Here is a 27,959-nt window from a genome sequence, read left to right on the forward strand (position 1 = left end):
ATGCGTCTCTTTGCAAGTCTGTGCATTGCGCTTGGCTTTTTGGAAAGAGTGAGCTGTTCATGTCCTTCACAGTGCACCTGTGATTATCATGGCAGAAATGACGGCATGAGATCAAGGTATGCTTCTCTCCTTGCTACTAAGTGTTCTAATGATTCTGAGGAAAAGGACTCAAACCAGATGGCCTTGTTTTTGAAAGCAAATTGTTGATCAGAAATCAGAGATGAGAAGATTTAATCTAGATAAGCTTTAACGTAATTGTGTTAATCCTGGTTGCCTGCTCCTTTATGTTTTCATTTTGAGCAGTTTAACTCCTTCAAAGCCCCTCAAATTATTTGAGACTCTCAGACACATTCCGTGTTAATAAAATATTCATTGCACTTGTATTCACAAAATGAACCTTGCAGGAGGTCAAACCACTGAAATGCGTGTGGCCAGTTCAGCCTGATTATAGAAAGCACAAGAGGGCAGGGCCGATCAGAAGGTGTGTGACATGCCCAGATCATTTGCTTCCAGTGTTTTCCATTTCATTTTGAGGATTATTCATGGCAACTGGATAGACCTTAGGAAGTAGGAAGGACGATCACATGAGTGAAATTAGAGAGGTTCATAATCAGAATTTCTCATTTTAAGGTATTGGAGTTTGAAAGAAATGGGTCAACACTTTGTGTTGCAGACACTGTGGGACCTTACAGAAGTTACTTAACCTCTGTGTTGCTTTAATATCTACTTGTGGAGTGAGAATAAGTATTTATTTACAATATGCATGAATCCTTTTAGATAGAAGTTAAATGCAAAACAGAATTCTTGTTGGCTAAACATAGTAAACCTTGATTTTTTTTGGAGAAGATATTAATAACAAAATCAGATTTTTTTGTGTGACTCGGTTGAAGTGAACAGTAAGCCTCTTAAAGTAATTTGTTAAAAGAATCGCTCAATTTATATCTTACAACTTTATACAAATAAATAATAATAACGTGTATTTTTGTGTAGTTTGTCTTGTTATTGTATAAAATTGACTAACTCTTGGTATCTCTTTGAGATAGTCACTAGGTGGTTAAAGACAGTGAGAAGAATGTAACAATTTAAAGACCTACTTGGCAAAAGTATGCTGCAGTTAGTGACTCAGATCAGGCTACCTTTGAGAAAACAATCACAGAAATGTTTCCTTCTTCATGGTGGCCCCATTATTGATGGATTTTATAAAAATCATAGCATGTTATGCCTGACAAGAACTCCAGAAATAATCTAGTTTGACCACTGTCGTTTTTAAATGAATAAACTAAATCATATAGAGACTAAATGGCTTGTCCGAGGTCACAGCATTGAGTTGCTGCAGTGACTGCCTGACAAAGACGCTAGGTCTTTTAGCTTCCAATCCAGGCTTTCCTCCATTACAACACACTGGAACGCTGACTTAATGAGGAGAAGCTGGATCATTCTGGTATAAAGTAGCACTGAAATTTGTGATTCAAAATAGAGATGAAGAGTGAGAAGTGTACCTAGAGAATTCCAATGATGCTATAGGCTCTTCTCCTAAAGTTAAAGAGAGATGATGTGACCAGTACGTTGCTTATGCCTCTTCCCTCTCTTTACATTATAGCCTGGCTTTAAAAATTCACTGATTTAATGTGATGTGTTTTACTGAATGGCCGTTTTATAATTATTATTTACTATATGTGTAATGTATTATAATTTAGATGATGCTTTGCAAAACTTTTTATTGTTCATTTTCAGCAATCCAGTGGGACTGAATATATAATGGGAGATAAATAGGTCTTTTTTTTCAGGTTTAAATGAATCTAAATTTTCTGATTTTTCATACTTTATACCCACACATGGGACAGGCTTGTTTTTCTATGCCTGTTTTACACATGCCACTAAACAAGACCACAATGTGACTTGCTCAAGGTCACTTAAATTAGTGAGTGGTAAAAAAAAATAAACTTGCAGTTCCTGGTTTATTCCTTAGGCTGAAAGCAATGCACGGGTCACATTGTTAAAATAGGGCTCAATTTTAATCATCTAGTATGAACACTTGCTGTTTCCTTTCCCTTCCTACCTTCCTTCCGTTTTTTCTTCCTTTCTCTTGTGCTCCTCTTTAAAAGGATCAATTTATAACTTCAGTAGGGGATTCCTTTAAAATGGGCCATTTCCTGAAGAGGTTAAGAGTGTGCACGTTGGAGCTGGACAGTTGTGGGTCTGAAAGGTTGTTGTGTAACCACTCGCTCTGTGTTCCTGGGAAGTTACCTAATGTTGATGGGCCTCATTTATTGTATCTGTAAAAATGAGATTGAAGATAATAATAGCAAATACCCATTAGGTGCTTATGATGTGCCAGGAAGGTGTAAAATTTTCCATCCATTTCAATTAATCATCATAACAGCGCCATGTGGGAAAATGAGAGATTGGTGAAGTGAGAGAATGAGAATGAGAGATTGATGAAGTGGCTTTCCGTGGCCACAAAGGAGGTGATAGAGCTTAGATTCAAACCAAGATCAGCCTGACTCTAGAGCTGGTGCCTTTACCTATTACCCAATATTTAACTCATTAGGCTGTTGTGATGATTAAATACAGGGATAGATGTGATGTGTATTGTACAGGCCTGACACCTAAAGAGCTCAGGTTGAATCACATGAAATTGCTGATATTTGATTGTTTTTAACCTACAAAAATGACCATTTCATATAGTTCAACCTAGAAGAAGGTGATGATATTGGCAAATTATTAATGAACAGTTTAGCCAGGCTGAATAGATATTTTGTGCAAACCAGTAGAGAATGAAAAATTCAATGCTTGTTTCAAGTAAGTATTATTTTTTTCAAATGAGTCTCAGAACACACGTTTTCTTCCATTGCTCTGTGACACTAGGTCTGTGCTATGTAGTGACCTGGATATGAACGAGGTACCTACAAACTTCCCCGTGGACACTGTGAAGCTTCGCATAGAGAAGACCGTTGTCCATAGGATCCCCGCCGAGGCCTTCTACTACCTGGTGGAGCTCCAGTACCTCTGGTTGACCTATAATTCTGTGGCCAGCCTTGACACCAGCAGCTTTTACAACCTAAAGCAGCTGCATGAGTTGCGCTTGGATGGAAATTCTCTGGCTGCTTTCCCTTGGACATCTCTGAGGGACATGCCTCGTCTGAGGACCCTGGATTTGCACAATAACAGAATAACCAGTGTGCCAAACGAGGCGGTCACGTATCTGAAGAACCTTGCCTACTTGGATTTATCAAGCAACAGATTAACCACACTGCCGCCAGATTTCCTGGACAGCTGGTCCCACTTAGTTACAGCATCATCCAGAAGCCTGGACCTTTCAGCAAGAAGAATTATTCTTGGTAAGCTCACAGCCTCTGGGCTTCTCAGATCCAGATAATTTGCTCTGTATACCTTCAGTTGTGCAGTATTTTCATGTCTATTGAATTTGTTGTTTTACTCTATACTTGCACTTTTGATGGAATAGTACTTTATCATTTGATCTAGGTCAGTTTACCCATCTGCCCTGTGTAAGGTGTAATGGCTCTGTTTGTGTCTGTGCACAAGCGCGCATGTATTTGTGTGTGCGTGTATGCATCCATGTGTGTGGAGTGAGGGCAGCAGTGTATGTTTGTGTATGTTAGGGGAAGGAAGGGAATTGGCCTCATAAACTGAGAGACTAATGCTGCTCTTAGAGAACCTGGAGAAGAGTGACAAAATCTACCAACCTGCACTGATTCTCATGAGCACACCAGTGCTCCATACGCTGCCACAACCAACCTTTTGCTCTGGTCTCTTTTCAACCCTTCATCAGGCTCTTCAGGAGTGGGAGAAGGGCATCTGCATCTTTATGAGGCAGCAGTGGTTTAATTGGTTTAATTAGTTAGGAAGTGTATCTTCCAAATATTCTTAATTTAAAAAGAACTAGTCTAGACACCAGTTATTTTACTGGCCCTAAATGGGTATCCTAATGGGTCTGGTCTCTTAGTTTAGCTGTGATTAGTTTTGTGTATTTTGATCCTAACTTCTTTTAGGTTCTATGGGTATTTGCCTTGAATTTTAACATGTAAGGTCCTTCTAGGAAACCCTTCTCTCTTTTTTGTGTGTCTTCCCACAGTGCTTTGCACGGTGCTCTGCACATGGTGAATGCCCAGTAAATGTGGTTGCCCGATTGAAATCAATGAACTGAGACCCTTCTCAGCGGTATCTGTGGGCAGTGAGGCCTTTTCCACTTTTGTATGAGACACAAGCCTGAGGCTTTGACCAAGCAGTTTGATTTGCTAAAGTTTTGTTCACCCAATAAGGCTGTGTTGTTATTTCACAAGTTATGTCCATCATAGCTGCAGAAGAGGTTATAGTTGTCAGAAGGATGAAAGAAGTTCTGAGTGTTTGGCCAGTGACATGACTTATAAGACTTTGGAATGAGAAGCAACTAGATGTTAAGAAATTGTCCCAGAAATTCCTACCAATGTCACTTGCCAAATATTTGCTGAAATAAAGAATAAATAAAATACAAGTTAAATTTGAGACGTTTTTGATAAAAAGAAAAGTACTACGTATTTTATAATAACCATAAGTGGAGTATAACCTTTAAAAATTTTGAATCACTATATTGTACACCTGTAACTTATATAATACTGTACCGTAACTATACTTCCATAAAAAGTTTTCTAACTGAAAAAAAGAGAAAGTACTGTGACAACACTTAAATTGCTTTAGCATTACTTTTGTTGAAATGTATATGCATTTTAGTACTTATGAAACTAAAAATATGAATAATAAGAACCAGATAGAGAAAAGGTCAAAGAAATTTTTCTTACACAGCTATTTCATCTTTTTCCCACTATCTATCTAGTCCTTCAAACATTTTTGATTAGAAAATAAAAGAGGTATTGTAGGATGGGTTAGAGAAAAAAATTAGTTTAATTTAACAATAGTTGTGGAGTCCTTAAAATATATACTCTAATAGGAACTATGCAAACCCATACTAAAGTATATATTTACTTTATTCTAGTCACTAATTTAATCCTTATGAGTAAGACTAATGGTTAGAAATTTTCTTAAACATTGAGATTTTATTTCTCTACATATTTTTAAAAGTTTCTTTGGATGCAATTCTTGGTTCTAATAAAATTACCCAATGGAGACATATAGAAAATAAAATCAAATGACTAAATTTCTATTAATAGCTCTCTAATGATTAGTTCCTAATATTAATATAAATAAATAATTTATAGAACATTAATATTTTTCACTTGTGAGTTAAATCTGAATGAGAACTTAGGGATCAAATGGGAAAGGGTTATGACATTTCATTGTCCATGGAGATAAACAGCTTTATGTTTTAGGGTTTAGATTCTTTTTAAAAAATTATATGTTTCAGGTGTACAGCATTATAATTCGACATCTGTATACTCTATGAAGTGATTACCACCACAAGTCTAGTTACCATCCATTACTGTACAATCGACCCCCTTCATCCATTTTGCCAACCCACCCCCCCGTTCCCCTCACCCATTGGTAACCACTAATATGATCTCAGTATCTATGAGTTTATTTTTCTTTTATTTTGTTTGTTTGTTTGTTTTTTAATTCCACATATGAAATGATACAGTATTTCTCTCTGTCTGGCTTATTTCACTTAGCATAATACCATCAAAGTCCATCCATGTTGTCAAAAATGGCAGGATTTCATTCTTTGTTATGGCTAAATAGTGTTCCATTGTATGTATATATACCACATCTTCTTTATCCATTCATCCATTGTTGGACATTGGGTTGTTTCCATATCTTGGCCATTGTAAATAATGCTGCAGTGAACATAGAGTGCATATATCTTTTTGAATTAGTGTTTTTGCATTCTTTGGATAAATACCCAGAAGTGGAATAGCTGGATCATATGCTAGTTCTGTTCTTAATTTTTTGAGGAATCTTCATACTGTTTTCCATGTTGGCTGTACCAATTTACAGTCCCACCAACAGGGTATGAGGGTTCCCTTTTCTCCACATCCTCTCCAACATTTGTTACTTCTTGTCTTTTCGATAATAGCCGTTCTCATAGGTGTGAGGTGGTATCTCATTGTGGTTTTGGTTTGCATTTCCCTAATAATTAGTGATACTGAACATCTTTTCATGTGCCTGTTAGCTATCTCTGTGTCTTCTTTGGAAAAAATGTCTATTCAGATCCTCTGCTCATTTTTTAATCAGGTTGTTTATTTGTTTTTGTTGTTGAGTTGTATGACTTCTTTATGTATTTTGGAGATTAACCCCTTATCGGATGTATGATTTACAAATATCTTCTCCCATTCAGTAGGTTGCCTTTTTGTTTTGATGATGGTTTCTTTTGCTGTGCAGAAGCTTTTTAGTTTAGTTCCGTTGGTTTATTTTTCTTTTTGTTTCCGTTGCCTTTGGAGTCAGATCTACAAAAACATCACTTAGACCAATGTCAGTGAGGTTACCACCTATGTTTTCTTCTAGGAATTTTATGGTTTCAAGTCTTACATTCAAGGCTTTAATCCATTTTGAGTTAATTTTTGTGTACAGTGTAAGATAGTAGTTTCATTCTTTTGCATGCGGCTGTCCAGTCTTCCCAACTCCATTTATTGAAGACTGTCCTTTCTCCTTTGTATGTTCTTTACTCCTTTGTTGTAAATTAATTGTCCACATGTATGTGGGTTTATTTCTGGGCTCTCAATTCTGTTCCATTGATCTTCATGCCTGTTTTTGTGCTAGTACTATACTCTTTTGATTACTGTAGCTTTGTAGTATTGTTTGAAATCAGGGATCATAATACCTCCAGCTTTGTTCTTTCTCAAGATTGTTCTGGCTATTTGGGATCGTCTGTGTTTCCATACAAATTTTAGAATTATTTGTTGTAGTTCTGTGAGCTATGCCATTGGAATTTTGATTAGATTGCATTGAATCTATAGATTGCTTTGGGTAGTATAGACATTTTAATAATACTAATTCTTCCAACCCATGAGCACAGGATATCTATTTATTTGTATCATCCTCAATTTATTTCTTTAGTGTCTTACAGTTTTCAGTGTACAGGTCTTTCACCTTCTCAGTTAAGTTTATTTCTAGGTATTTTATTCTTCTTGATGCAATTGTAAGTGGGATTGTTTTCTTAATTTTTCTTTCTGATAGTTTGTTATTAGTGTATAGAAATGCATAGATTTCTGTATATTGACTTAGTGTCATGTGACTTTATTGAATTATTTGTTCTTTTTTTGGTGGTTCTTTAGAGTTTTCTATATATAGTATCATGTCATCTGCAAATAGTGATAGTTTTGCTTCTTCCTTTTTAGATTTGAATGCCTTTTATTTATTTCCTTTTTTTTCCCTAATTGCTGTGGCTAGGACTTCCAATATGGTGTTGAACAAAAGTGGTGAGAGTGAGCATCCTTGAATTGTTCCTAATCTTAGAGGAAAATATTTCAGCTTTTCATCCTTGGGTATGATGTTGACTGCTGGTTTGTCATATATGGATTTTATTATGTTGAGGTACCTTCCCTCTATACCCATTTTGTTGAGAGTTTTTATCATAAATGGATGTTGAATTTTGTCAAAAGTTTTTTCTGCATCTTTTTAGATGATCAGGTGACTTTTATCCTTCATTTTGTTGGATACAATGTTATGTAATCATTGATTAATTTGTGGATGTTGAACCATCCTTGCATCCCTGGAATAAATCCCACTTGATTATGGTGTACGATCCTTTTAATGTATTGTTGGATTTGGTTTGCTAATATTTTGTTGAGGAAGGGTTCAGATTCTTTAAAAACTAATGGGAAAATACTTTTAGTGTAACATTAAATTTATGTAATTGTATATAAAGCATGATCACTATTTTAAAATTTGCAAAGAAAAAGTCTGAAAAGTTACAGTAATTGGTTAACTATTCTCTTTGATATCTTTTTGCTTTTCTGTATTTTCAAAGTGTTGTGCAATGATCATGCATTACTTTTTTAATCATGATAATAAATAACAAAAGATATTCTGAAACATGTCCAGCCATGTGTGGCAGCTGACCTTAGCAAAGTCATGACTACTAGGTAACAAAAGGGGAAAAGAAGTGCTACCCTCTCAAAAGAAGACTAGTTCATGTGTGTGAATCACACACAGAAAACTCAGTTTTCACATCTGGAAAATGGAGATGACAGGATTTATTCTGTCTTGCTAATAGGAATGTAATAAAATGTTGAGTTTATGTGATAGTTCTTTAGAATATAAAGTGGACAGCCTCTGAGGCTATGATTTTAGATCAATAACAATCCATAGCAGCTGTGACTGAGATGTGAGTGTCTTATAAAGAAAGATTTTTCTAGTTTGGCTTTTTTGTTATTTTTAACTATATTTGAGTCTTCCAATTTCATCATTAAAATATGGTAATAAGAACCAGCTCTAGATTTTCTAGAACTCAGTGTTTAACTGTAGCAATTATATATTTCCAGGTACCCTGTAGAATTTACCTTTGTACTATTATAATGGGATACATTCTGTTTCCATTTCATTTTTATTGCCCTATGTTTATTGCTGTTAACAGATTCTATTTGTAATAATAAATAGTAATAGCTAATATTGATGGAATGCTTACTCATGGCCAAAAAGTTTATGGATATAACTTCTTCTAGTCTCACTCCATGGTAAATACCATTTCATCCCCATTTTATAGATGAAGAAATGAGGCACAAGTTAAAACACTTGCCCAAAGTCACTTATCACATAGTGATGGAGCTGGGGTTTGAATACAAGCCATTTGGTTCTAGAACCCATGCTCTTCCCCACTCCTTTGTAATGCAAGGTATGTAATAATACTAGTTGTTCCTCATATATCCTATTTTACTGATCTCTTTAAATCATATATTTATTTAATAAAAAATAATTTAGGGAGAGGCTTTTCAATTACTTCCTCTGTCTTCTGTGTGAATAAAAATATCAACCTAATAAAATTGTCCTTTAATGTATCTGTAAAAATGTAAACTAGTCCTGTAAATGAACATTTAAATTAACTATGAAACTAGATTATTGATTTGCAATACGGGTAAATTTCCATGGCCTCTTTTTCAAGAATAAGGACATATTTACACAGGCAAACTGCAAGGCCTATCACTGTTTATCTTGGAGGAAAAAACCTGCAGTAGCAGAGAGTATAAAATGCTTTTTTGGTCCTTTTTACTGGTACCCAAATTTGCTCCATCGTAAAAGAGCTCTTCTGTTCAGAAAGGGGTTTGCCAGAAGGGCAGTGGTGGCCCTGAGTATTCCCACAGAATTCTGTAAAATGGCATTGTTTTAGTTCGACGAATACTTCTCAGTCTCTGTTGGTGTGCCTGCTCTTTCCTAGGCATGGGGGAAACAAATTCACACAGTTAAGGCTTACTTCTTGCCAGACACTCTTCTGAGGACTGCCTGGCATTATCTCAGCCTTTAGGACAACCCCATGTAATTGTCATAACCTTCTTTTTCCAGCTGGTAAAGAGGCAGAGTCAGCTTCAACTTCACAGTCCATCTCCAGAGACATCACTCTTTTATTAAAAAAATTTTTTTTAAACATTTAATTTAATTTTATTTTTTTTGCCATGCCACGCAGCTTATGGGATCTCAGTTCCCTGACCAGGAGTTGAACCTGGGCCACAGCAGTGAAAGCCTAGAATCCTAACCAGTAGGCCACCAGAGAATTCCTTAAATTTCTTTTAAATTGAGCAACTGAAGTATCATTTGCATACAGTGGATTTTAAGTGTACAATTTGGTAAATGATGATAAACGTATACCTGCACAAAATGCATACCCTCATCAAGATACAGCAGCGGTCCCCAGTCTTTTTGGCAGCAGGGACCAGTTTCATGGAAGACAATTTTCCCATGGATGTAGGGTGGGGCTGGGGGATGGTTCAGGAGGTAATGAGAGCGATGGAGAGCGATGGGGAGCGGCCGATGAAGCTTTGCTCGCTTGCCCACTGCTCACCTCCTGTTGTGCAGCCCAGTTCCTAACAGGCCGCGGACTGGTATCAGTCCGTGGCCTGGAGGTTGGGGACTCTTTTTTTTTTTTTTTTTTTAAAGAAGATGTTGGGGGTAGGAGTTTATTAATTAATTCATTTATTTTTGCTGTGTTGGGTCTTCGTTTCTGTGCGAGGGCTTTCTCTAGTTGTGGCAAGCGGGGGCCACTCTTCATCACGGTGCCCGGGCCTCTCACTCTCGCAGCCTCTCTTGCTGCGGAGCACAGGCTCCAGACGCGCAGGCTCAGTAGTTGTGGCTCACGGGCCTAGTTGCTCTGCGGCATGTGGGATCCTCCCAGACCAGGGCTCGAGCCCGTGTCTCCTGCATTAGCAGGCAGATTCTCAACCACTGCGCCACCAGGGAAGACCGGGGACTCTTGATATACAGAATATTTTCATCACCCCGGAAAGTTCCTTTGTGCCCCTTCTCAGTCAATTTCCTCCCACCCCAGGAAACTACTATTTTTACTTCTATTACCACAGGTTAATTTTGCCTGCCCTAGAATTTCATGTAAATGGAATCATTTAGGAGGCACTCTTGTGCCTGGCTTCTTTCACTCAGCATTATGTTTTTGAGATTCATCCATGTTGTTGCATGTATCGGTAGTTACTTATTGCTGAGTCATATTCAATTGTATGATTGTACCAATTGTTCATCTTTTCTCCTGTTGTTGAACACATGAGCTGTTTCCAGTTTTTAGCTATTATGAATTAAGCTGCTATTAACATTTTTGTGCATAGCTTTTTGTAGCATATGTTCTCATTTCTCTTGGATAAATTCCTAGGATTGAAGTTGTTAGGTCATAGGATGGCTATATATGTAACGTTTTAAGAAACTGCCAGGGACTTGCCTGGTGGCGCAGTCGTTAAGAATCCACCTGCCAATGCAGGGGACATGGGTTTCATTGCTGGTCCGGGAAGATCTCACATGCTGCAGAGCAGCTATGCCTGTGTGCCACAACTACTGATCCTGTGCTCTAGGGCCCGTGAGCCACAATTACTGAGCCTGCGTGCCACAGCTACTGAAGCCTGTGCGCCTAGAGCCCATGGTCCACAACAAGAGAAACCACTGCAATGAGAAGCCCGCACACCAAAACGAAGAGTAGCCCCAGCTCGCCGCAACTAGAGAAAGCCCACGCTCAGCAACGAAGACCCAACGAAGCCAAAAATAAATAAAATAAACAACAGACATTTATAAAAAAAAAAAAAAAGAAACTACCAGTATTCCAAAGAGGTTATACTGTTTTACACTCCCACTAACACAGTCTGCTTGCCCCATATCCTTACCAACGCTTGATGTCAGTCTTTCTCATTCAGTCATTCTTGGGAGTAGATACATCAGGGAGTGGAATCACATTATCATTTTAATTTGCATTTCCCTGATAAGTAATGGTGTTGACAGTTTATATTTGCTTATTGTCCATTGGTATATTTCTTTATAATTTTTAAATGTTGTTTGTCTTTTTATTATTGAATATGAGTCTTTTATCAGTTGTATGCATTATGAATATTTTCTCAAGTCTGGGACTTGTCTATTCATTTTCTTCATGGTGTCTTTGGTAAGAAAGTTTAAATTTCTTTTTTTTTTTAATAGATCTTTTTTGGAGTATAATTGCTTCACAATACTGTATTCGTTTCTGTTGTACACCAAAGTGAATCAGCCATATGCATACATACGTCCTCGTATCCCCTCCCTCCTGAGCCTGCCTCCCATCCTCCCTATCCCACCCTTCTAGGTCATCGCAAAACACTGAGCTGATCTCCCTGTGCTATGCTGCTGCTTCCCACTAGCTATCTATTTTACATTTGGTAGTCTATATATGTCGATGCTACTCTCACTTCGCCCCAGCTTCCCCCTCCCACCCTGTGTCCTCAAGTCCATTCTCTATGTCTACATCTTTATTCCTGCCCTGCAAGTAGGTTCATCAGTGCCATTTTTTTTTTTAGATTCCGTATATATGTGTTAGTATACAGTATTTTTTTTTCCTCTTTCTGACTTACTTCACTGTGTATGACAGACTCTAGGTCCATCCACCTCACTACAAATAACTCAATTTTGTTTCTTTTTATGGCTGAGTAATATTCCATTGTATATATGTGCCACATCTTCGTTATCCATTCATTGGTCAGTGGACACTTAGGTTGCTTCCATGTCCTGGCTATTGTAAATAGAGCAGCAATGAACATTGTGGTACATGACTTTTTTTTTTTTTTTTTTTGCGGTACGCGGGCCTCTCACTGTCGTGGCCTCTCCTGCTGCGAGGCACAGGCTCCGGACGCGCAGGCTCAGCGGCCATGGCCCACAGGCCCAGCCGCTCCGCAGCATGTGGGATCTTCCCGGACCGGGGCACGAACCCGTGTCCCCGGTATCGGCAGGCAGACTCTCAACCACTGCACCACCAGGGAAGCCCCATGACTTTTTTTGAATTATGGTTTTCTCAGGGTATATGCCCAGTAGTGGGATTGCTGGATTGAATGGTAGTTCTATTTTTAGTTTTTTAAGGACCCTCCATACTGTTCTCCATAGTGGCTGTATCAATTTACATTCCCACCAACAGTTCAAGAGGGTTGCCTTTTCTCCATACCCTCTCCAGCATTTATTGTTTGTAGATTTTCTGCCCATTTTTTAACTGGATTGTTTGTTTTTTTGATATTGAGCTCCATGAGCTGTTTGTATATTTTGGAGATTAATCCTTTGTCCCTTGTTTCATTTGCAAATATTTTCTCCCATTCTGAGGGTTGTCTTTTTTGTCTTGTTTATGGTTTCCTTTGCTGTTAAGTCCCATATGTTTATTTTTGTTTTTATTTCCGTTACTCTAGGAGGTGGGTCAAAAAAGATCTTGCTGTGGTTTACGTCAAAGAGTGTTTTTCCTATGTTTTTCTCTAAGAATTTGATAGTGTCTTGTCTTACATTTAAGTCTTTAATCTATTTGGAGTTTATTTTTGTGTATGGTGTTAGGGAGTGTTCTAATTTCATTCTTTTACATGTGGCTGTCCAGTTTTCTCAGCATCACTTATTGAAGAGACTGTCTTTACTCCATTGTATGTTCTTGCCTCCTTTGTCATAAATTAGGTGCCCATTTGTGTGTGGGTTTACCTCTGGGCTTTCTATCCTGTACCATTGATCTATCTTTCTGTTTTTGTGCCAGTATCATACTATCTTGATTACTGTAGCTTTGTGGCATTGAAGTCAGGGAGCCTTATTCCTCCAACTCCGTTTTTCTTTCTCAAGATTGCTTTGGCTATTCGGGGTCTTTTGTGTTTCCATACGAATTGTAAAAAATTTTTGCTCTAATTCTGTGAAGAATGCCATTGGTAGTTTGATAGGAATTGCATTGAATCTGTAGATTGCTTTGGGTAGTATAGTCATTTTCACATTATTGATTCTTCCAATCCAAGAACATGGTATATCTCTCCATCTGTTTATGTCATCTTTGATTTCTTTCATCAGTTTTTTATAGTTTTCTGAGTACAAGTCTTTCACCTCCTTAGGCAGGTTTATTCCTAGGTATCCTATTCTTTTCGTTGCAATGGTAAATGTGAGTGTTTCCTTAATTTCTCTTTCTGATTTTTCATTGTTGATGTATAGGAATGCCAGAGATTTCTGTGCATTAATTTTGTATCCTGCAACCTTACCAAATTCACTGATTAGTTCTAGTAGTTTTCTGGTGGCATCTTTAGGATTTTCTATGTATAGCATCATGTCATCTGCAAACAGTGATAGTTTTACTTCTTTTCCAATTTGTATTCCTTTTATTTCTTTTTCTTCTCTGATTGCCTTGACTAGGACTTCAAAAACTAGGTTGAATAAGAGTGGCAAAAGTGGACATCCTTGTCTTATTCCTGATCTTAGTGGAAATGCTTTCAGTTTTTCACCATTGAGAATGATGTTTGCTGTGGGTTTGTCATATATAGTCTTTATTCTGTTGCGGAAGATTCCCTCTATGCCCATTTTCTGGAGAGTTTTTATCATAAATTGGTGTTAAATTTGGCAAAAGCCTTTTCTGCATATATTGAGATGATCATATGGTTTTTATTCCTTAATTTGTTAATGTGCTGTATCACATTGATTGATTTGCATATATTGAAAAATTCTTGCAACCCTGGGATAAATCCCTCTTGATCATGCTGTATGATCCTTGTAATGTGCTGTTGGATTCCGTTTGCTAGTATTTTGTTCAGGATTTTTGCATCTATGTTCATCGGTGATATTGGTCTATAATTTTCTTTTTTTGTGATATCTTTTTCTGGTTTTGCTATCAGGGTGATGGTGGCTTCGTAGAATGAATTTGGGAGTGTTTCTCCCTCTGCAATTTTTTGGAAGAGTTTGAGAAGTATTGGTGTTAGCTCTTCTCTAAATGTTTGATAGAATTCACCTGTGAAGCCATCTGGTCCTGGACTTCTGTTTGTTGGAAGATTTTTAATTACAGTTTCAATTTCATTACTTGTGATAGGTCTGTTTATATTTTCTAATTTTTCCTGGCTCAGTCTTGGAAAATTGTACCTTTCCAAGAATTTGTCCATTTCTTTGTGGTTGTCCATTTTATTGGCATAGAGTTGTTTGTAGTAGTCTCTTACAATTCTTTGTATTTCTGCAGTGTCAGTTGTGATTTCTCCTTTTTCATTTCTAATTGTATTGATTTGTGTCCTCTCCCTCTTTTTCTTGTTGAGTTTGGCTTAGGGTTTATCAATTTTGTCTATCTTCTCAAAGAACCAGCTTTTACTTTTATTGATCTTTGCTATTGTTTTCTTTATTTCTATTTCATTTATTTCTGCTCTGATCTTTATGATTTCTGTCCTTCTAACTTTGGGTTTTCTTTGTTCTTCTTTCTCTAGTTGTTTTAAGTGTAGGGTTAGATTGTTTATTTGAGATTTTTCTTGTTCCTTTTTTTTTTTCAACTAATTTATTTAATTTATTTATATGTGGCTGCATTGGGTCTTCGTTGCTGTGCACGGGCTTTCTCTAGTTGTGGCGAGTGGTGGCTACTCTTTCTTGTGGTGCATGGGCTTCTCATTGTGGTGGCTTCTCTTGTTGTGGAGCATGGGCTCTAGGTGCACGGGCTTCAGTAGTTGTGGCACACGGGGTTCAGTAGTTGTGGTTCATGGACTCTAGAGAGCAGGCTCAGTAGTTGTGGCACACAGGCTTAGTTGCTTTGCGGCATGTGGGATCTTCCTGGACCAGGGGTCAAACCTGTGTCCCCTGCATTGGCAGGCAGATTCTTAACCACTGCACCACCAGGGAAGCCCTTTTCTTGTTTTTTGAGGTGAGATTGAATTGCTATAAACTTCCCTCTTACAAATGCTTTTGCTGCGTTTTGGGTCGTCGTGTTTTCGTTGTCATTTGTTTCTATGGATTTTTAAATTTCTTCTTTTATTTCTTCAGTGATCTCTTGGCTATTTATTAGTACACTGTTATCCTCCATGTATTTGTGTTTTTTACAGTTTTTTTTTTCCTGTAATTGATTTCCAATCTCGTAGCCATGTGGTCAGAAAAGGTGCTTGGTTTGATTTCAATTTTCTTAAATTTTCCAAGGCTTGATTTGTGACCCAAGATGTGATCTATTCTGGAGAATGTTCCGTGTGCACTTGAGAAGAAAGTGTATTGTGCCACTTTTGGGTGGAATGTTCTATAAATATTAAGTAAGTCTATCTGGTCTATTGTGTCATTTAAAGCTTGTGTTTCCTTATTTATTTTCTGTTTGGATTATCTGTCCATTGGTGTAAGTGGGGTGTTAAAGTCCCCTACTATTATTGTGTTACTGTTGATTCTCCTTTCATGGTTGTAAACATTTGCCTTATGTATTGAGGTGCTCCTATGTTGGGTGCATAAACATTTATAATTGTTATATCTTCTTCTTGGATTGATCCTTTGATCATTATGTAGTATCCCTCCTTATCTCTTGTAACAGTCTTTATTTTAAAGTCTATTTTATCTGATACGAGTATTGCTACTCCAGCTTTCTTTTGATTTCCATTTGCATGGAATATCTTTTTCCATCCCCTCACTTTTAGTCTGTATGTGTCCCTTGGTCTGAAGTGGGTCTCTTGTAGACAGCATATATATGGGTCTTGTTTTTGTATCCATTCAGCCTGTCTGTGTCTTTTGGGGGGGGCATTTAATCCATTTACATTCAAGGTTTTTATTGATATATATGTTCCATTTACCATTTTCTTAATTGTTTTGGGTTTGTTTTTGTGGGTCTTTCTCTTCTGTTGTGTTTCCCGCCTAGAGAAGTTTCTTTAGCATTTGTTGTAAAGCTGGTTTGGTGGTGCTGAATTCTCTTAGCTTTTGCTTGTCTGAAAAGTTTTTGATTTCTCCATCGAATCTGAATGAGATCCTTGTTGGATAGAGTAATCTTGGTTGTAGGTTTTTCTTTTTCATCACTTTAAGTATATCCTGCCACTCCCTTCTGTCCTGCAGAGTTTCTGCTGAAAAATCAGCTGATAACCTTATGTGGATTCCTTTGTGTGTTATTTTTTGTTTTTCTGTTGCTGCTTTTAATATTTTTTCTTTGAATTTAATTTTTGTTAGTTTGATTAATATGTGTCTTGGTGTGTTTTTCCTTGGGTTTATTCTGTATGGGACTCTCTGTGCTTCCTGGACTTGGGTGACTATTTCCTTTCCCATGTTAGGGAAGTTTTCCACTATAATCTATTCAAATATTTTTTCAGACCCTTTCTTTTTCTCTTCTTCTTCTGGGACCCCTATAATTCGAATGTTGGTACATTTAGTGTTGTCCTAGAGGTCTCTGAGATTGTCTTTAATTCTTTCATTCTTTTTTCTTTATTCTGCTCCTGGGCAGTTATGTCTTTAATTCTTTTCATTCTTTTTTCTTTATTCTGCTCCTGGGCAGTTATTTCCACCATTTTGTCTTCCAGCTCACTTATTCATTCTTCTGCCTCAGCTATTCTGTTATTGATTCAACCTAGTGTATTTTTCATTTCAGTTATTGTGTTGTTCATCTCTGTTTGTTTATTCTTTAGTTCTTCTAGAACTTTGTTAAACATTTCTTGTATTTTCTCAATCCATGCCTCCATTCTATTTCTGAGATTCTGGATCATCTTTACTATCATTACTCTGAATTCTTTTTCAGGTATATTGTCTATTTCCTCTTCATTTATTTGGTCTTGTAGGTTTTTACCTTGCTCCTTCACCTGTGTCATATTTTTTTGCCATCTCATTTTTTTTTTTGTTTATGAGTGTGTTTGTGTTCCTGTCTTACTAGTTGTTTGGCCTGAGGCTTCCAACACTAGAGTTTGTAGGCTGTTGGGTAGAGCTGGGTCTTGGTGCTGAGATGAAGACCTCTATGAGACCTCACTTCAGTGAATATTCCCTCAGATCTGAGGTTCTCTGTTGGTCCAGTGGTTCAGACTCCTCCCACCGCAGGAGATTTGGCCCAACCCCCAGCGGTGCACTTGGGGGTTCCTCCCGTCTCCTTGGACATCAGGGTCCCCCACCAGCGGCTGGCAGGTGCCCTAGTTGTAGGGAGATACTAACTCAGTGTCTTCCCACACCGCCATCTTGACTCTGCCCTTCAGAAAGTTTAAAATTTTGATGACATCCGATTTATCAGTTTTTCCTTTTATAGTTAGTGATTTCTGTGTCCCATCTAAGAAATACTTACTTACCTACAGGTCATAGAGATATTCTTTCTTTATAGTTTTAACTTTTATATTCAGTTTTTACCTTTATATTCTTAGCTTTTGTACTTATGACTGTAAGCTCAAAATAGTTTTCGAGTATAGTGTGAGGTAGAAGTTGAGGTTTATTTGTTCCCAAGCAGATGTCCAGTAGTTCTAGCACCATTTGTTGAAAAGACTTTACTTTCCCTTTTGAATTGTTAAGCATAACTGCCTCCACAAAACTGACTGAGGCATGGATTTTGCCTTCAAGAACTTATAGTCTGCAGAATAACTTTTGTACTAGAATTTATCGCTGACTTTTCATAAAGAATAGCACATCCAACTACTGTGATGCATGAAAAACTTTACCCTTTTAGAAAAGGGACAAAGCAAAGTTCTTTTGCCCCATCCAAGAATAGTTATATAAAATAAATTACTTAATGCAAATTGCTGATTGTGGTTGGTGCTTTGCCTTGAAGGAATACAGTACAAGTAATAGTTTAACTTCAGAGAGTTCTTGTACTTTGTCCCCAGAAGAAAAAACACTTGAATGTGTTCAGCCCTCATATTACTATTATTATTCAGGCTTTAAAAGTTGTACCCTTGACCTTAGATATTTCATAACTTGAATAAATATTTTATTTTTGAGGGATTTAAAAATATTTACTCCTGGTTTACATAACTTTTAGATATAACCAATTGGATTTGTTTTTTAAAGAATTTTGTTTCACCATTAACACATTTTTATAATAGTTTCAAAGCATAAATGAAAATGTTAACTTTATAGCTCTTGATCTTTCCCTTTATAGACATTTATGCTCCAGACATCACTACTTTAACACTTGTTATTTGTAGATGACAGCACTTACAGCTGCCACCCATGCTCTAGATGTTTTTAGGTGACAAAGAGATGAGTTATGGTGGAAGAAGTATTAGACTAGGAGGCTCAAACACATGGGACTTAGGACTCTCAGCTACTTACAAAGTCAAGGCAGTACTTTCTTTGTGCCTTAATGTCTGGTATGAAATTGGAAGAATGATATGAGCTTCCCAAGGTCAGTATAAAACATATACACAGTTGTTGAGAATGAGAGCTTTAAGATCAGGATATCAAGATTCATATCCTGACTGCATCCAGTTGTGTGACCTTGGGCAGATTCCTTTACTTCCCTGAGCATTTTCTCATCTTTAAAATGAGGATGATACTAATATTATCCACCTCATGCTATTGTGAGGATTGAGATAGACAAACGCTTTAGCATGGTCTCTCTCTTTTCCATGGTCTCTCACGTTTCTCTTGTGAACAGAGGTAGACACTGCGACTGCCTTTTGTTCTGAACTGCCTTTTCAAGAGCTACCACTTTGGAAAGCAGAGATATGTCTCCCTCCAGAGCAAAGGCTAGATATGCTTACTACCCAATATAATAAAGATAATGTCTCCTTCCAGATCTGTGATTAAGAAATTATTCTTCATCTTTGACTAGGAGTCTTGTATCTTCTACCAATATCCATAAAACAGTGGCAAACTGGGATGAGTTGGTCACCCTAAAGTAGGGTAAAGTGTCGACCCTTTACAATTCTTGATAAGTGCAGTATTTGCCACATAGGAAGCAACCAATAACTGTCATCTTGTGTTGTTATTATTTTATTTTATTTTTTTAAATTTTATTGACGTATAGTTGATTTACAATGTTGTGTCTAATTTCTGCTGTACAGCAAAGTGATTCAGTTATACATATATATATTCTTTTTCATATGGTTTATCACAGGATATTAAATATAGTTCCCTGTGCTATACAATAGGACCTTCTTATTTATCCATCCTATATGTAATTGTTTACATCTGCTAATCCCAAACTCCCAGTCGTTCCCCCGCACCTCCCCTACCCCTTGGCAACCACAAGTCTGTTCTCTATATCTGTAAGTCTGTTTTTGTTATTATTTTATAAAGAAAAAATCTGACATACCAACTCAAAGTGTTTTGAAAGTATGAAGCGTTCTACACATGTTATTTATTTTTGTTTTAAGCAATTAAAAATTTTTTTTAATTAATTTATTTTTTGGCTGTGTTGGGTCTTCATTGCTGTGTGTGGGCTTTCTCTAGTTGTGGCGAGCGGGGGCTACTCTTTGTTGTGTGTGGGCTTCTTATTGCAGTGGCTTCTCGTTGCAGAACATGGGCTCTAGAGTACGCGGGCTTCAGTAGTTGCGGCACATGGGCTCAGTAGTTGTGGCACACAGGCTTAGTTGCTCTGCGGCATGTGGAATCTTCCCAGACCAGGGCTCAAACCCGTATCCCCTGCATTGGCAGGCAGAGTCTTAACCACTGCACCACGAGGAAAGTCCCTACACATATTAATTATTATATGACAGAGTGAATTTGATGTTTGTTGGCAGGTTGAGTAGAATTTAAGTCAGTATTAGAGAACTGCTCATAGATTCACAGAACTAAGTGTAAGAGGAGGAAGGTCAAAGTAATTCACCCATGAAAGAAAAGAAGTTTCTAATATGGAAGATAATAAAAACAGCAAACTTTACCAATACTGGCAGAGAAATATGAACCACTCACATAGTGCTGTTATAATAAAAATAGGCATAAACAGAAATCTAGAATTTATGAATGGACAGTTAAATCTTCCACCAGGGTTAGATTTTTTTAAACTTGCTGTTCTGTCTTTTCTCCTTACAAATCAATATATAATTCACTGCACAACGAGAAATCTTTTTGAGATGAATCTTTTCCAGCCTTGGGCTTTTTATGTAAGGCTGGTATGGGACATCACCCTTAAGATCCTTAGGGAGATTCTTGTCTGACTGAATGCTCTGAAGCACCATCTTAGATTCTTCTGAGATCTTAGCAACTAATTGTATAGAACCACCCACATGGATTTGACTTTTATTCTGAAGCCCTTTCTTAATCTGAGAATTTTGGAGAGGCTGGGTGTAAGAAACAGTTTTATAATTGAGCTTAGCAAGTTTTAGTTCTTTACATTTAACAGTTCTTCCTTTAGCTGTTGTCTCTCCTTTACATTTTACTATGAGCAGCAAGAAGACACCAAGCAGCAGTTTCAACACTGTGTAGAAATATCCTTAGTCAGAACATTCATTTCATTGAGTACGTTTTCTACTTCCCACGTTAACCGCAGGTGATAGTGTTGCTAAACCTTCTGCTACTCCATAACAATGGTGCCTTTTCCTCTAGTTTCCAATAACATTTTTCTCACTTTTCTTTAAGCTTTCACTGATAGCCTCTTTGAAGGACACAACACTTCGGCTAACAGTTCTGAAAGCTGAGGCAGATCCTGAAGGCATTTGCAACTGGAGGCTGTCAGCTAACTGTATTCCCTGCTGCTGATCCTCTCTTGAAAGGGGATTTGAGCAGTGCACCTCCGTGGCCACCACATGTAACACTCATGCCAAGCCATGTTCTACCAGTTTTTCCAATCTTGTCTCCTAACATTGCCTGCATCTCACTCTATACTTTTGCTACAACAACTTGTACTACCTCAGTATGCCTTAAAATCACACAAAATCATGACATATTGCAGGCTGAGTTAGGTGCCTCACAGCACCCTATAATAATACTTATAATAATATAAATACTTTCGGGCTTCCCTGGTGGTGCAATGGTTGAGAGTCCGCCTGCTGATGCAGGGGACATGGGTTCGTGCCCCGGTCCGGGAGGATCCCACATGCCGCGGAGCGGCTGGGCCCGTGAGCCATGGCCGCTGAGCCTGCGCGTCCGGAACCTGTGCTCCGCAATGGGAGAGGCCACAACAGTGAGAGGCCCGAGTACCGCAAAAAAAAAAAAAAAATATATATATATATATATATATATACACACACACACTTTCATGGCACCCTAGAAATCTATCACTGTATTTATGTCATTCTTTGGTACTTGGATTCAAATCTCGACTCTGACATTGCTTAGCTAAATGACTTCGGTCAAGTTATTTGGTTTCTCTGTGTCTCGGCTTCTTCATCTTTACAATGGGGAAATAATATTCTTTTCATAGAATTGTTGGGATTAAATCAGTTAATACAGGTTAAGTGCTTAGAACAGAGCCTAGTACAGAGTAAATGTTCCATAACTGTTAGCTATAATCATTAATGATCTGAACTGACAAGATATATTGATTTAGGTGGCTGGAGTGCAGAGCAAAACTGACAGAGAGGTGACTCTGATCCTTCAAAGCACTTATGTTTTTAGGGCCACAGTGTAGAAATGCCATCCCACGAGGCTGTGATGTAAACAGAAGTCATCAGGAAAACCTTTCTCAACCTTTTCCTCCCTTCTGGTCTAGGCCTGCAGGACAACCCATGGTTCTGTGACTGTCACATTTCCAAAATAATGGCATTGTCAAAAGTTGCTGACCCTGTGGTAGTACTTCTCGACCCACTGATGGTTTGTAGTGAACCGGAACGCCTCACAGGGATTTCGTTTCAGCGGGCTGAGCTGGAGCAGTGTCTGAAGCCATCAGTGATGACCTCGGCCACCCAGATCACATCTGCTCTGGGCAGTAATGTTCTGCTGCGGTGTGATACCACTGGCTACCCTACCCCGCAGCTCACCTGGACCAGACCAGACAGCTCGCCAGTTAATTATACAGGTATCTTCTTAATTCAGGCCTTTGAAACAAGGAGTTTACAAATGACTGAACTTAATCTTATGTTTTTGTATGATTTGAGATTGGCTGGTTATTTCTAATAAAATATGCTAAGATTGTTGAATGGAAGAAATTTGAAAAGTATACTTTATTGATTAATATTTTCCTCAGTTTGTCTGATTAACTATGTAGATGAAATTAGACAATCTGATTTCTTTCTTAGATGGAAAACAACATGACTCAGTGGATGGATGGTTGCAGATAAGGCCTTTGTCTTTATCTTTCCTCCATCATCTTGGATACTGCTCACTTTAAAATGTATAACAATTACAATTTCCTTAAGGGAATTTCAAACAAGTTTCTTATTTTCGAATGATTATTCAAATAATAAATTACATAGGAACTTTATTATGAGGCAAAAAGTGTAATTTTTAAAAATATCGATTACACAGGTTTTTAGATCCTACTATGACCAAATCAATGCTTTGGCCTTAGTTTCAATAGTGATATTCTGATGAGTAAAGGGATATATTTTTTAAATTCTTCCAAATTAAATTTAAATTGAGGCTGAAACAATGAAACCTGATAGAATTAAAAACAAAAGTCAAGGCCTAAGCCCACAGTTTAAGGCAGTGAGTTAAATTTGGAGCTACTGAAATACCACTCTGTGCATATTATTATTCTTCAGAAAGCTTCAGAAATCAAGACAGAAAGGAAATATGTTCAGATTTTAGTGTTTAGGAAATTAAAATTCCAATTTTGCAAACACTGTGTATTATTCCATAAATAAAAACCTCATTATTTACTTGTTTATCTAAATTAAATATACTGTGAAAGATAAGAAAAGAAATTATGACTCCTCCATGCCAGAAAATGGTCCACTATGCCTTCTGACTATGTGGATAGTTAACACTTTATTACAATGAAAAAGTATTTTGAGAAAGATTTAAGTAAGGTCTTGTGATAAACATTTTACAGAATCACAATGGGTTAAAATTGGAAGGGATATTTGAAATCACTTTGTCTTATCCCCTTATTTTAAAAATGTGTAAACAGAGGCCTAAAGACACTAATTGGCTTGTCTAGAATCACATACTACTTAGTAAACAAAAGTTTACTAAAGCCAAAGTTTCTTAATTCTCAGCCCCATGTCTTTTTAAAATACTATTTCCCCCCCCCCCAAAAATACTATTTCCCATAGAAACTTCATGGCACCCAGAATGTCCTACACTTCCATATAAACCATTTATAGAACCATCATCTGCAATCAGAGACTTGCAGCGTGCCATTTCCCTCTTGGTTTATGTGAGAGGTATGCGTGTAGAACCAGAAATTGTTGCCTTTTGAGTTGGCATGTTGTGTGAATCTTTTCTTCCTTTTATCTCACAGATTATGCATTTTTCTTTCTTCCAGTAATTCAGGAATCTCCAGGGGAGGGAGTCAGATGGTCCATAATAAGCTTGACAGGCGTTTCTTACATGGATGCTGGGGATTACAAATGTAAGGCCAAAAATTTGGCTGGGATGTCAGAAGCTGTGGTTACTGTGACAGTGGTTGGTGTTGTCATGACCACCGTATCATCAGAAACTTCTGAAAGAAGAACTGGGGACCACCCTGAGCAAGAGGTCCAGCTGGGATCTAGAACATCTGCAAATCTACCTGGTTCATCATCGTCTCCCTGGCCTTATTCCTCCTCTTCTTCCTTCCCAGCTTCTTCCACTTTTCTTCCTACTTCTACTTCATCGCCTCCCTCCACTGCTTCCTTCTCCTTATCTCCTTTCTTCTCCTCCATTGTTTCTTCAGCCACAACTCCCAGCACTAGAATATCTACAAGCACTACCATGGCCAGCCGTCAGTCACTCCACCCAGATGGGAAAAGAAATGTCAAGGTGGAGATGGGTAGCGGTAAGCTTCCCCCAGCTAGTGCAAGTAAAAGAGAAGAGTTGGCATTGTTGGATCAAGCCCTGCCGATGGAAACGAATGCCACAATAGAAAATCTTCAGGTAGTCAGCGAAACCGAAGAAAGCGTGATCTTGATGTGGAACACCATTAACACCACGCAGAATTTGGAAGTGACTGTGTTGTATTCCAAGTATGGTGAGAAGGACCTGCTACTGCTTAATGCAGACTCCAGCAAGAACCAAGTCACCATAAGTGGCTTGTTGCCTGGTTGGCAATATATAGCATGTGTCTGTCCAAAAGGAATGCCTCCCCAGAAAGACCAATGTATCACCTTTTCTACTGACAGAGTTGAAGAAGAAGGTGATTCTCAAGGGTCTTTCCTTATGGTGGTGAGTGGTGCTGCCTGTGTTGTTGTCTTGCCATTGATTTTTTTCCTGTTGTACAAAGTTTGCAAACTTCGGTGTAAGTCAGACTCCCTCTGGGAAGATGATTTGGCGAAAGAGACTTATATCCAATTTGAAACGCTGTCCCCCAGGTCTCAAAGTGTAGGGGAACTTTGGACGCGAAGGCCCAGAGACGATTCAGAAAAATTGCTGCTTTGCTCTAAGTCAAGTGTGGAATCTCATGACTTTTAAAAGCGAGGGTTCTAGAGCAGAGTATTATTGCTAAGGTTTTACAGCTCAGGCAAATGTGAGCTCCACAAAATTTCTTTCACAAAATTAAGGATCTAAGAGTATATAGTTGCCCCTCTGTTTGGATGACTTTTGGACACTTTCATATCCTTCATGAAAATCACAAATGGAGTGCTTTTAAGTGTGCTTTAAAAAAGTCACGAGACTTATGAACTGAAAAGACAAATAATTTTGATTTTTGTTGTGGAGAAAATGTCCACAGAAATAATTTTCAAGGTAGGCTAAGTAAGTTAATAATATATTTTAGGATAATGTTTTAGTTCTTAAAAATAAATTCATGTGAAAATAGTCATAAAAAGTAAACTCTGAATTTTAAAAAGATAGTTTTTTGGGCAGTAAAGAAAGTTTAGTATAATGAGCTAAGCCTTGATGTTCACTCTTGTTCATAGTGCTTTATGGCATTTGCTGGGCACATTTGCTGCCATTGCCTTGTAGGTGAGAGTGGAATAGTACAGAATTTTGCATTCACTAAGGTTAAATGCAACCCCAAGGACAGGGAGAGCTCTAGCTCTTGGTACCATTATGCATTGCAACACAGTATAGTGGTATTTATATTGCAAGGAAGAAAACATTTTTCCTTAGAAATATAGGTACTAGCAAAAATAAGTTTAAAAAGAGGATCATGGAATAGTAAGGCCATTCTGAAGATATTAACTGTTGCATTCTAATACACCTGCTAACAGACTGTATGGGGTCTTTTTTAAAAATGTGCTCATTTTAAAACAATCTCTTTAATATTTTGTAATGTACTCTTCTTTTCCCCTTCCCTCTTTTCTTCTCTCCCTCCCTCCCCTTACTTCCTTCACTTCTTTTTTTTCCTTCTGCTTTGTCAGAAGATATTCAGGTAGCCAAAGGACCACAGCTAAAGTGTTTGTCTTTTGCCATGTTATATTTTGATTACCTGGATAGAGGGAAGAACTTTGAAAGTCTTTTAGATCCCAAAAGGATGTTTTAGGATTTTGAAAGAGCAAATTCAGTGGATTTATTTAGTCAAACTCTACGTTAAAAACATCAGGGAAATTGAATTGGAGTGGGTCACGTGATTAGATAGGAAAGGGGCTTCATAAATAAAATTTAGTTTTTTAAAAGAAGTTTTTTTTCACCATATTTACTAAAGATTATATTCCCTTTACATTGAAGATTTTGGAGTGTAGAACAGATTTATACAGGTGTGTCAGGAGTCCTGAAATATGCTGAGAAGCAAGTTCTATATTTTATATAAGAAACAAATTGGCTTTAATTTGTTTGTACCACATTGTGGAAATTATAACACAAGCAGCTGGAGAATGAAAAACTGCTCATTCCAAATGGCTTTTAATTAAAAGAAAAAGAGAATTCTAGTTTAGCCGTAATCTGCGTATTAGAAGAAGACAAGCATGGAGGGATGGCCTGCTCAGAACTCCCAAACTTCCCCTTCTTGTCTCCTTTCCTTTCCTTTCCAGCCTCTTTGTCCTTGGTGCTTTTATCACTATGTGCATTGTCTAATGATCTAACAGTTTTTAATTCAGTATTCATTGTTAGGATTTTTTGTTTGAAAAATACCTTTTTTAAAAAAATTTTTTTTTATTTTTTTGTGGTACGCGGGCCTCTCACTGTTGTGGCCTCTCCCGTTGCGGAGCACAGGCTCCGGACGCGCAGGCTCAGCGGCCATGGCTCACGGGCCTAGCCGCTCCGCGACACGTGGGACCCTCCCGGACCGGGGCACGAACCCGTGTCCCCTGCATCGGCAGGCGGACGCTCAACCACTGCGCCACCAGGGAAGCCCGAAAAATACCTTTTAAAGACAGTTTTGTGTTTAACTTCAACTTATGTTAGATAATTTATTTTAAATTTAATGATTACAAAAATGTGCATTTCTTTACTCTAAAGACAGCATGGAATTTCATTGCCATATTTAAAAGGCTCATATAAACAGACTGCCAAAATACTACCGCATTAGAAATAGTGTGGGAGAATGTTACAGACTACTGAGCCAAAAGACATCCAAATTGTACGAAGGCAGGTTATTTGTCAAGAAAGGAGACTTGGACCATCCTAATGAGATAAATTACTGACTGCTCTCATAATTAAAGTCAAGTGAAGCCTGGACTTAATTTTGCCTAGTGAGGAAAAGGTAATTGGTGGTGTGAAGGGGATAGGAACAGCAGGAGAAAGCACCTTTGTCATCCTCAACTTGGACTTGGCACATGAGGTGAGTTGCAAGTAATTTGTTACTCATAGTAAGATAAATTAAATTATAAATCATCTACTTTCTAAAAATACATACGTTTGAACGTAGTCAAGGTTATCCTGATGATATCATTGCTCTTATGTTCTTACAGTATGCTTCCTTGAGTGGGAGAGAAAGGTTGACGTTATAGCAAGTGGCATGGAATTCCACATAAGCAACAGCCTGTTTATCAGTGTCACCATATGCATTGTGAAGAGCACTCATAAATGATAGATAGCAATATACGTGGTAATTAAATATGATTACAATATTTTACTTTCAGACAAAATATATTTGAGGTTGTAAAACTCAGGATACATGATGAGGGTGTGTCACATGTGAGGCTATCATCAGTGATGTGCTATGACATGAAAGATGTTGAGAACTCCAAGCAAATAGTTTATAATGGCCAGAAAAGCAAACCCTAAATAGAGTCAGGCAGGTGCCTTGGGAAACTTTTGCAAAAAGTTCAAAGAAAAAAAATTTTGACCCAGGGACTTGAGTCTCAAAAAGGGATTATGGCTAACAAAGAGAGATTTAAACACACACACACACACACACACACACACACACACACACAAACTGCTGAATAATTATGAAATAATTCTAATAAAATGGAAGAAAGCTTAGGAAGGTTGAATGGCTATTTAGTAATCTCAAATTTCAAATGATATATATAAAAGGTACAAAGAAGGAAGAGTGGCCAAGGATGAGCATAGAAATTAGCAGATTTATTATAAAAGTGTCATAAATTAAGTCCCCAAATAAATCAAGGCCAAAAAAAAAATGGTAAAGTTGACCAGAAGGAACTATAAGACTTGTTTTTTTTTTAGTCAAAAATAACAAGGAAATAATAAGTCTACTGCTTAGAGATGATAGCAGAAGGTATATCAGAGAAGTAGCAGAATCATTTAACTCCTATTTTTCCTTCTCTCTTTCCCATCCCTTT

At 37.6% G+C, this 27,959-nt stretch overlaps 1 protein-coding gene across 1 annotated transcript; it reads left to right on the forward strand.

Annotated features, from left to right (window-relative positions):
• On the forward strand, positions 1 to 24,744 carry LRIT3 (leucine rich repeat, Ig-like and transmembrane domains 3; the record flags this gene model as incomplete). Its single annotated transcript, XM_082653669.1, has 4 exons — positions 1 to 116; positions 2,869 to 3,341; positions 21,905 to 22,210; positions 23,621 to 24,744. The coding sequence occupies 4 exons, from the start codon at positions 1 to 3 to the stop codon at positions 24,742 to 24,744; spliced, it is 2,019 nt and encodes a 672-aa protein (XP_082509795.1).
• Positions 24,745 to 27,959: the final 3,215 nt, after the last annotated feature.

The sequence above is a fragment of the Grampus griseus genome (genome assembly GCF_964374135.1).
Source record: "Grampus griseus genome assembly, chromosome: 4".
Classification (NCBI taxonomy): domain Eukaryota; kingdom Metazoa; phylum Chordata; class Mammalia; order Artiodactyla; family Delphinidae; genus Grampus; species Grampus griseus.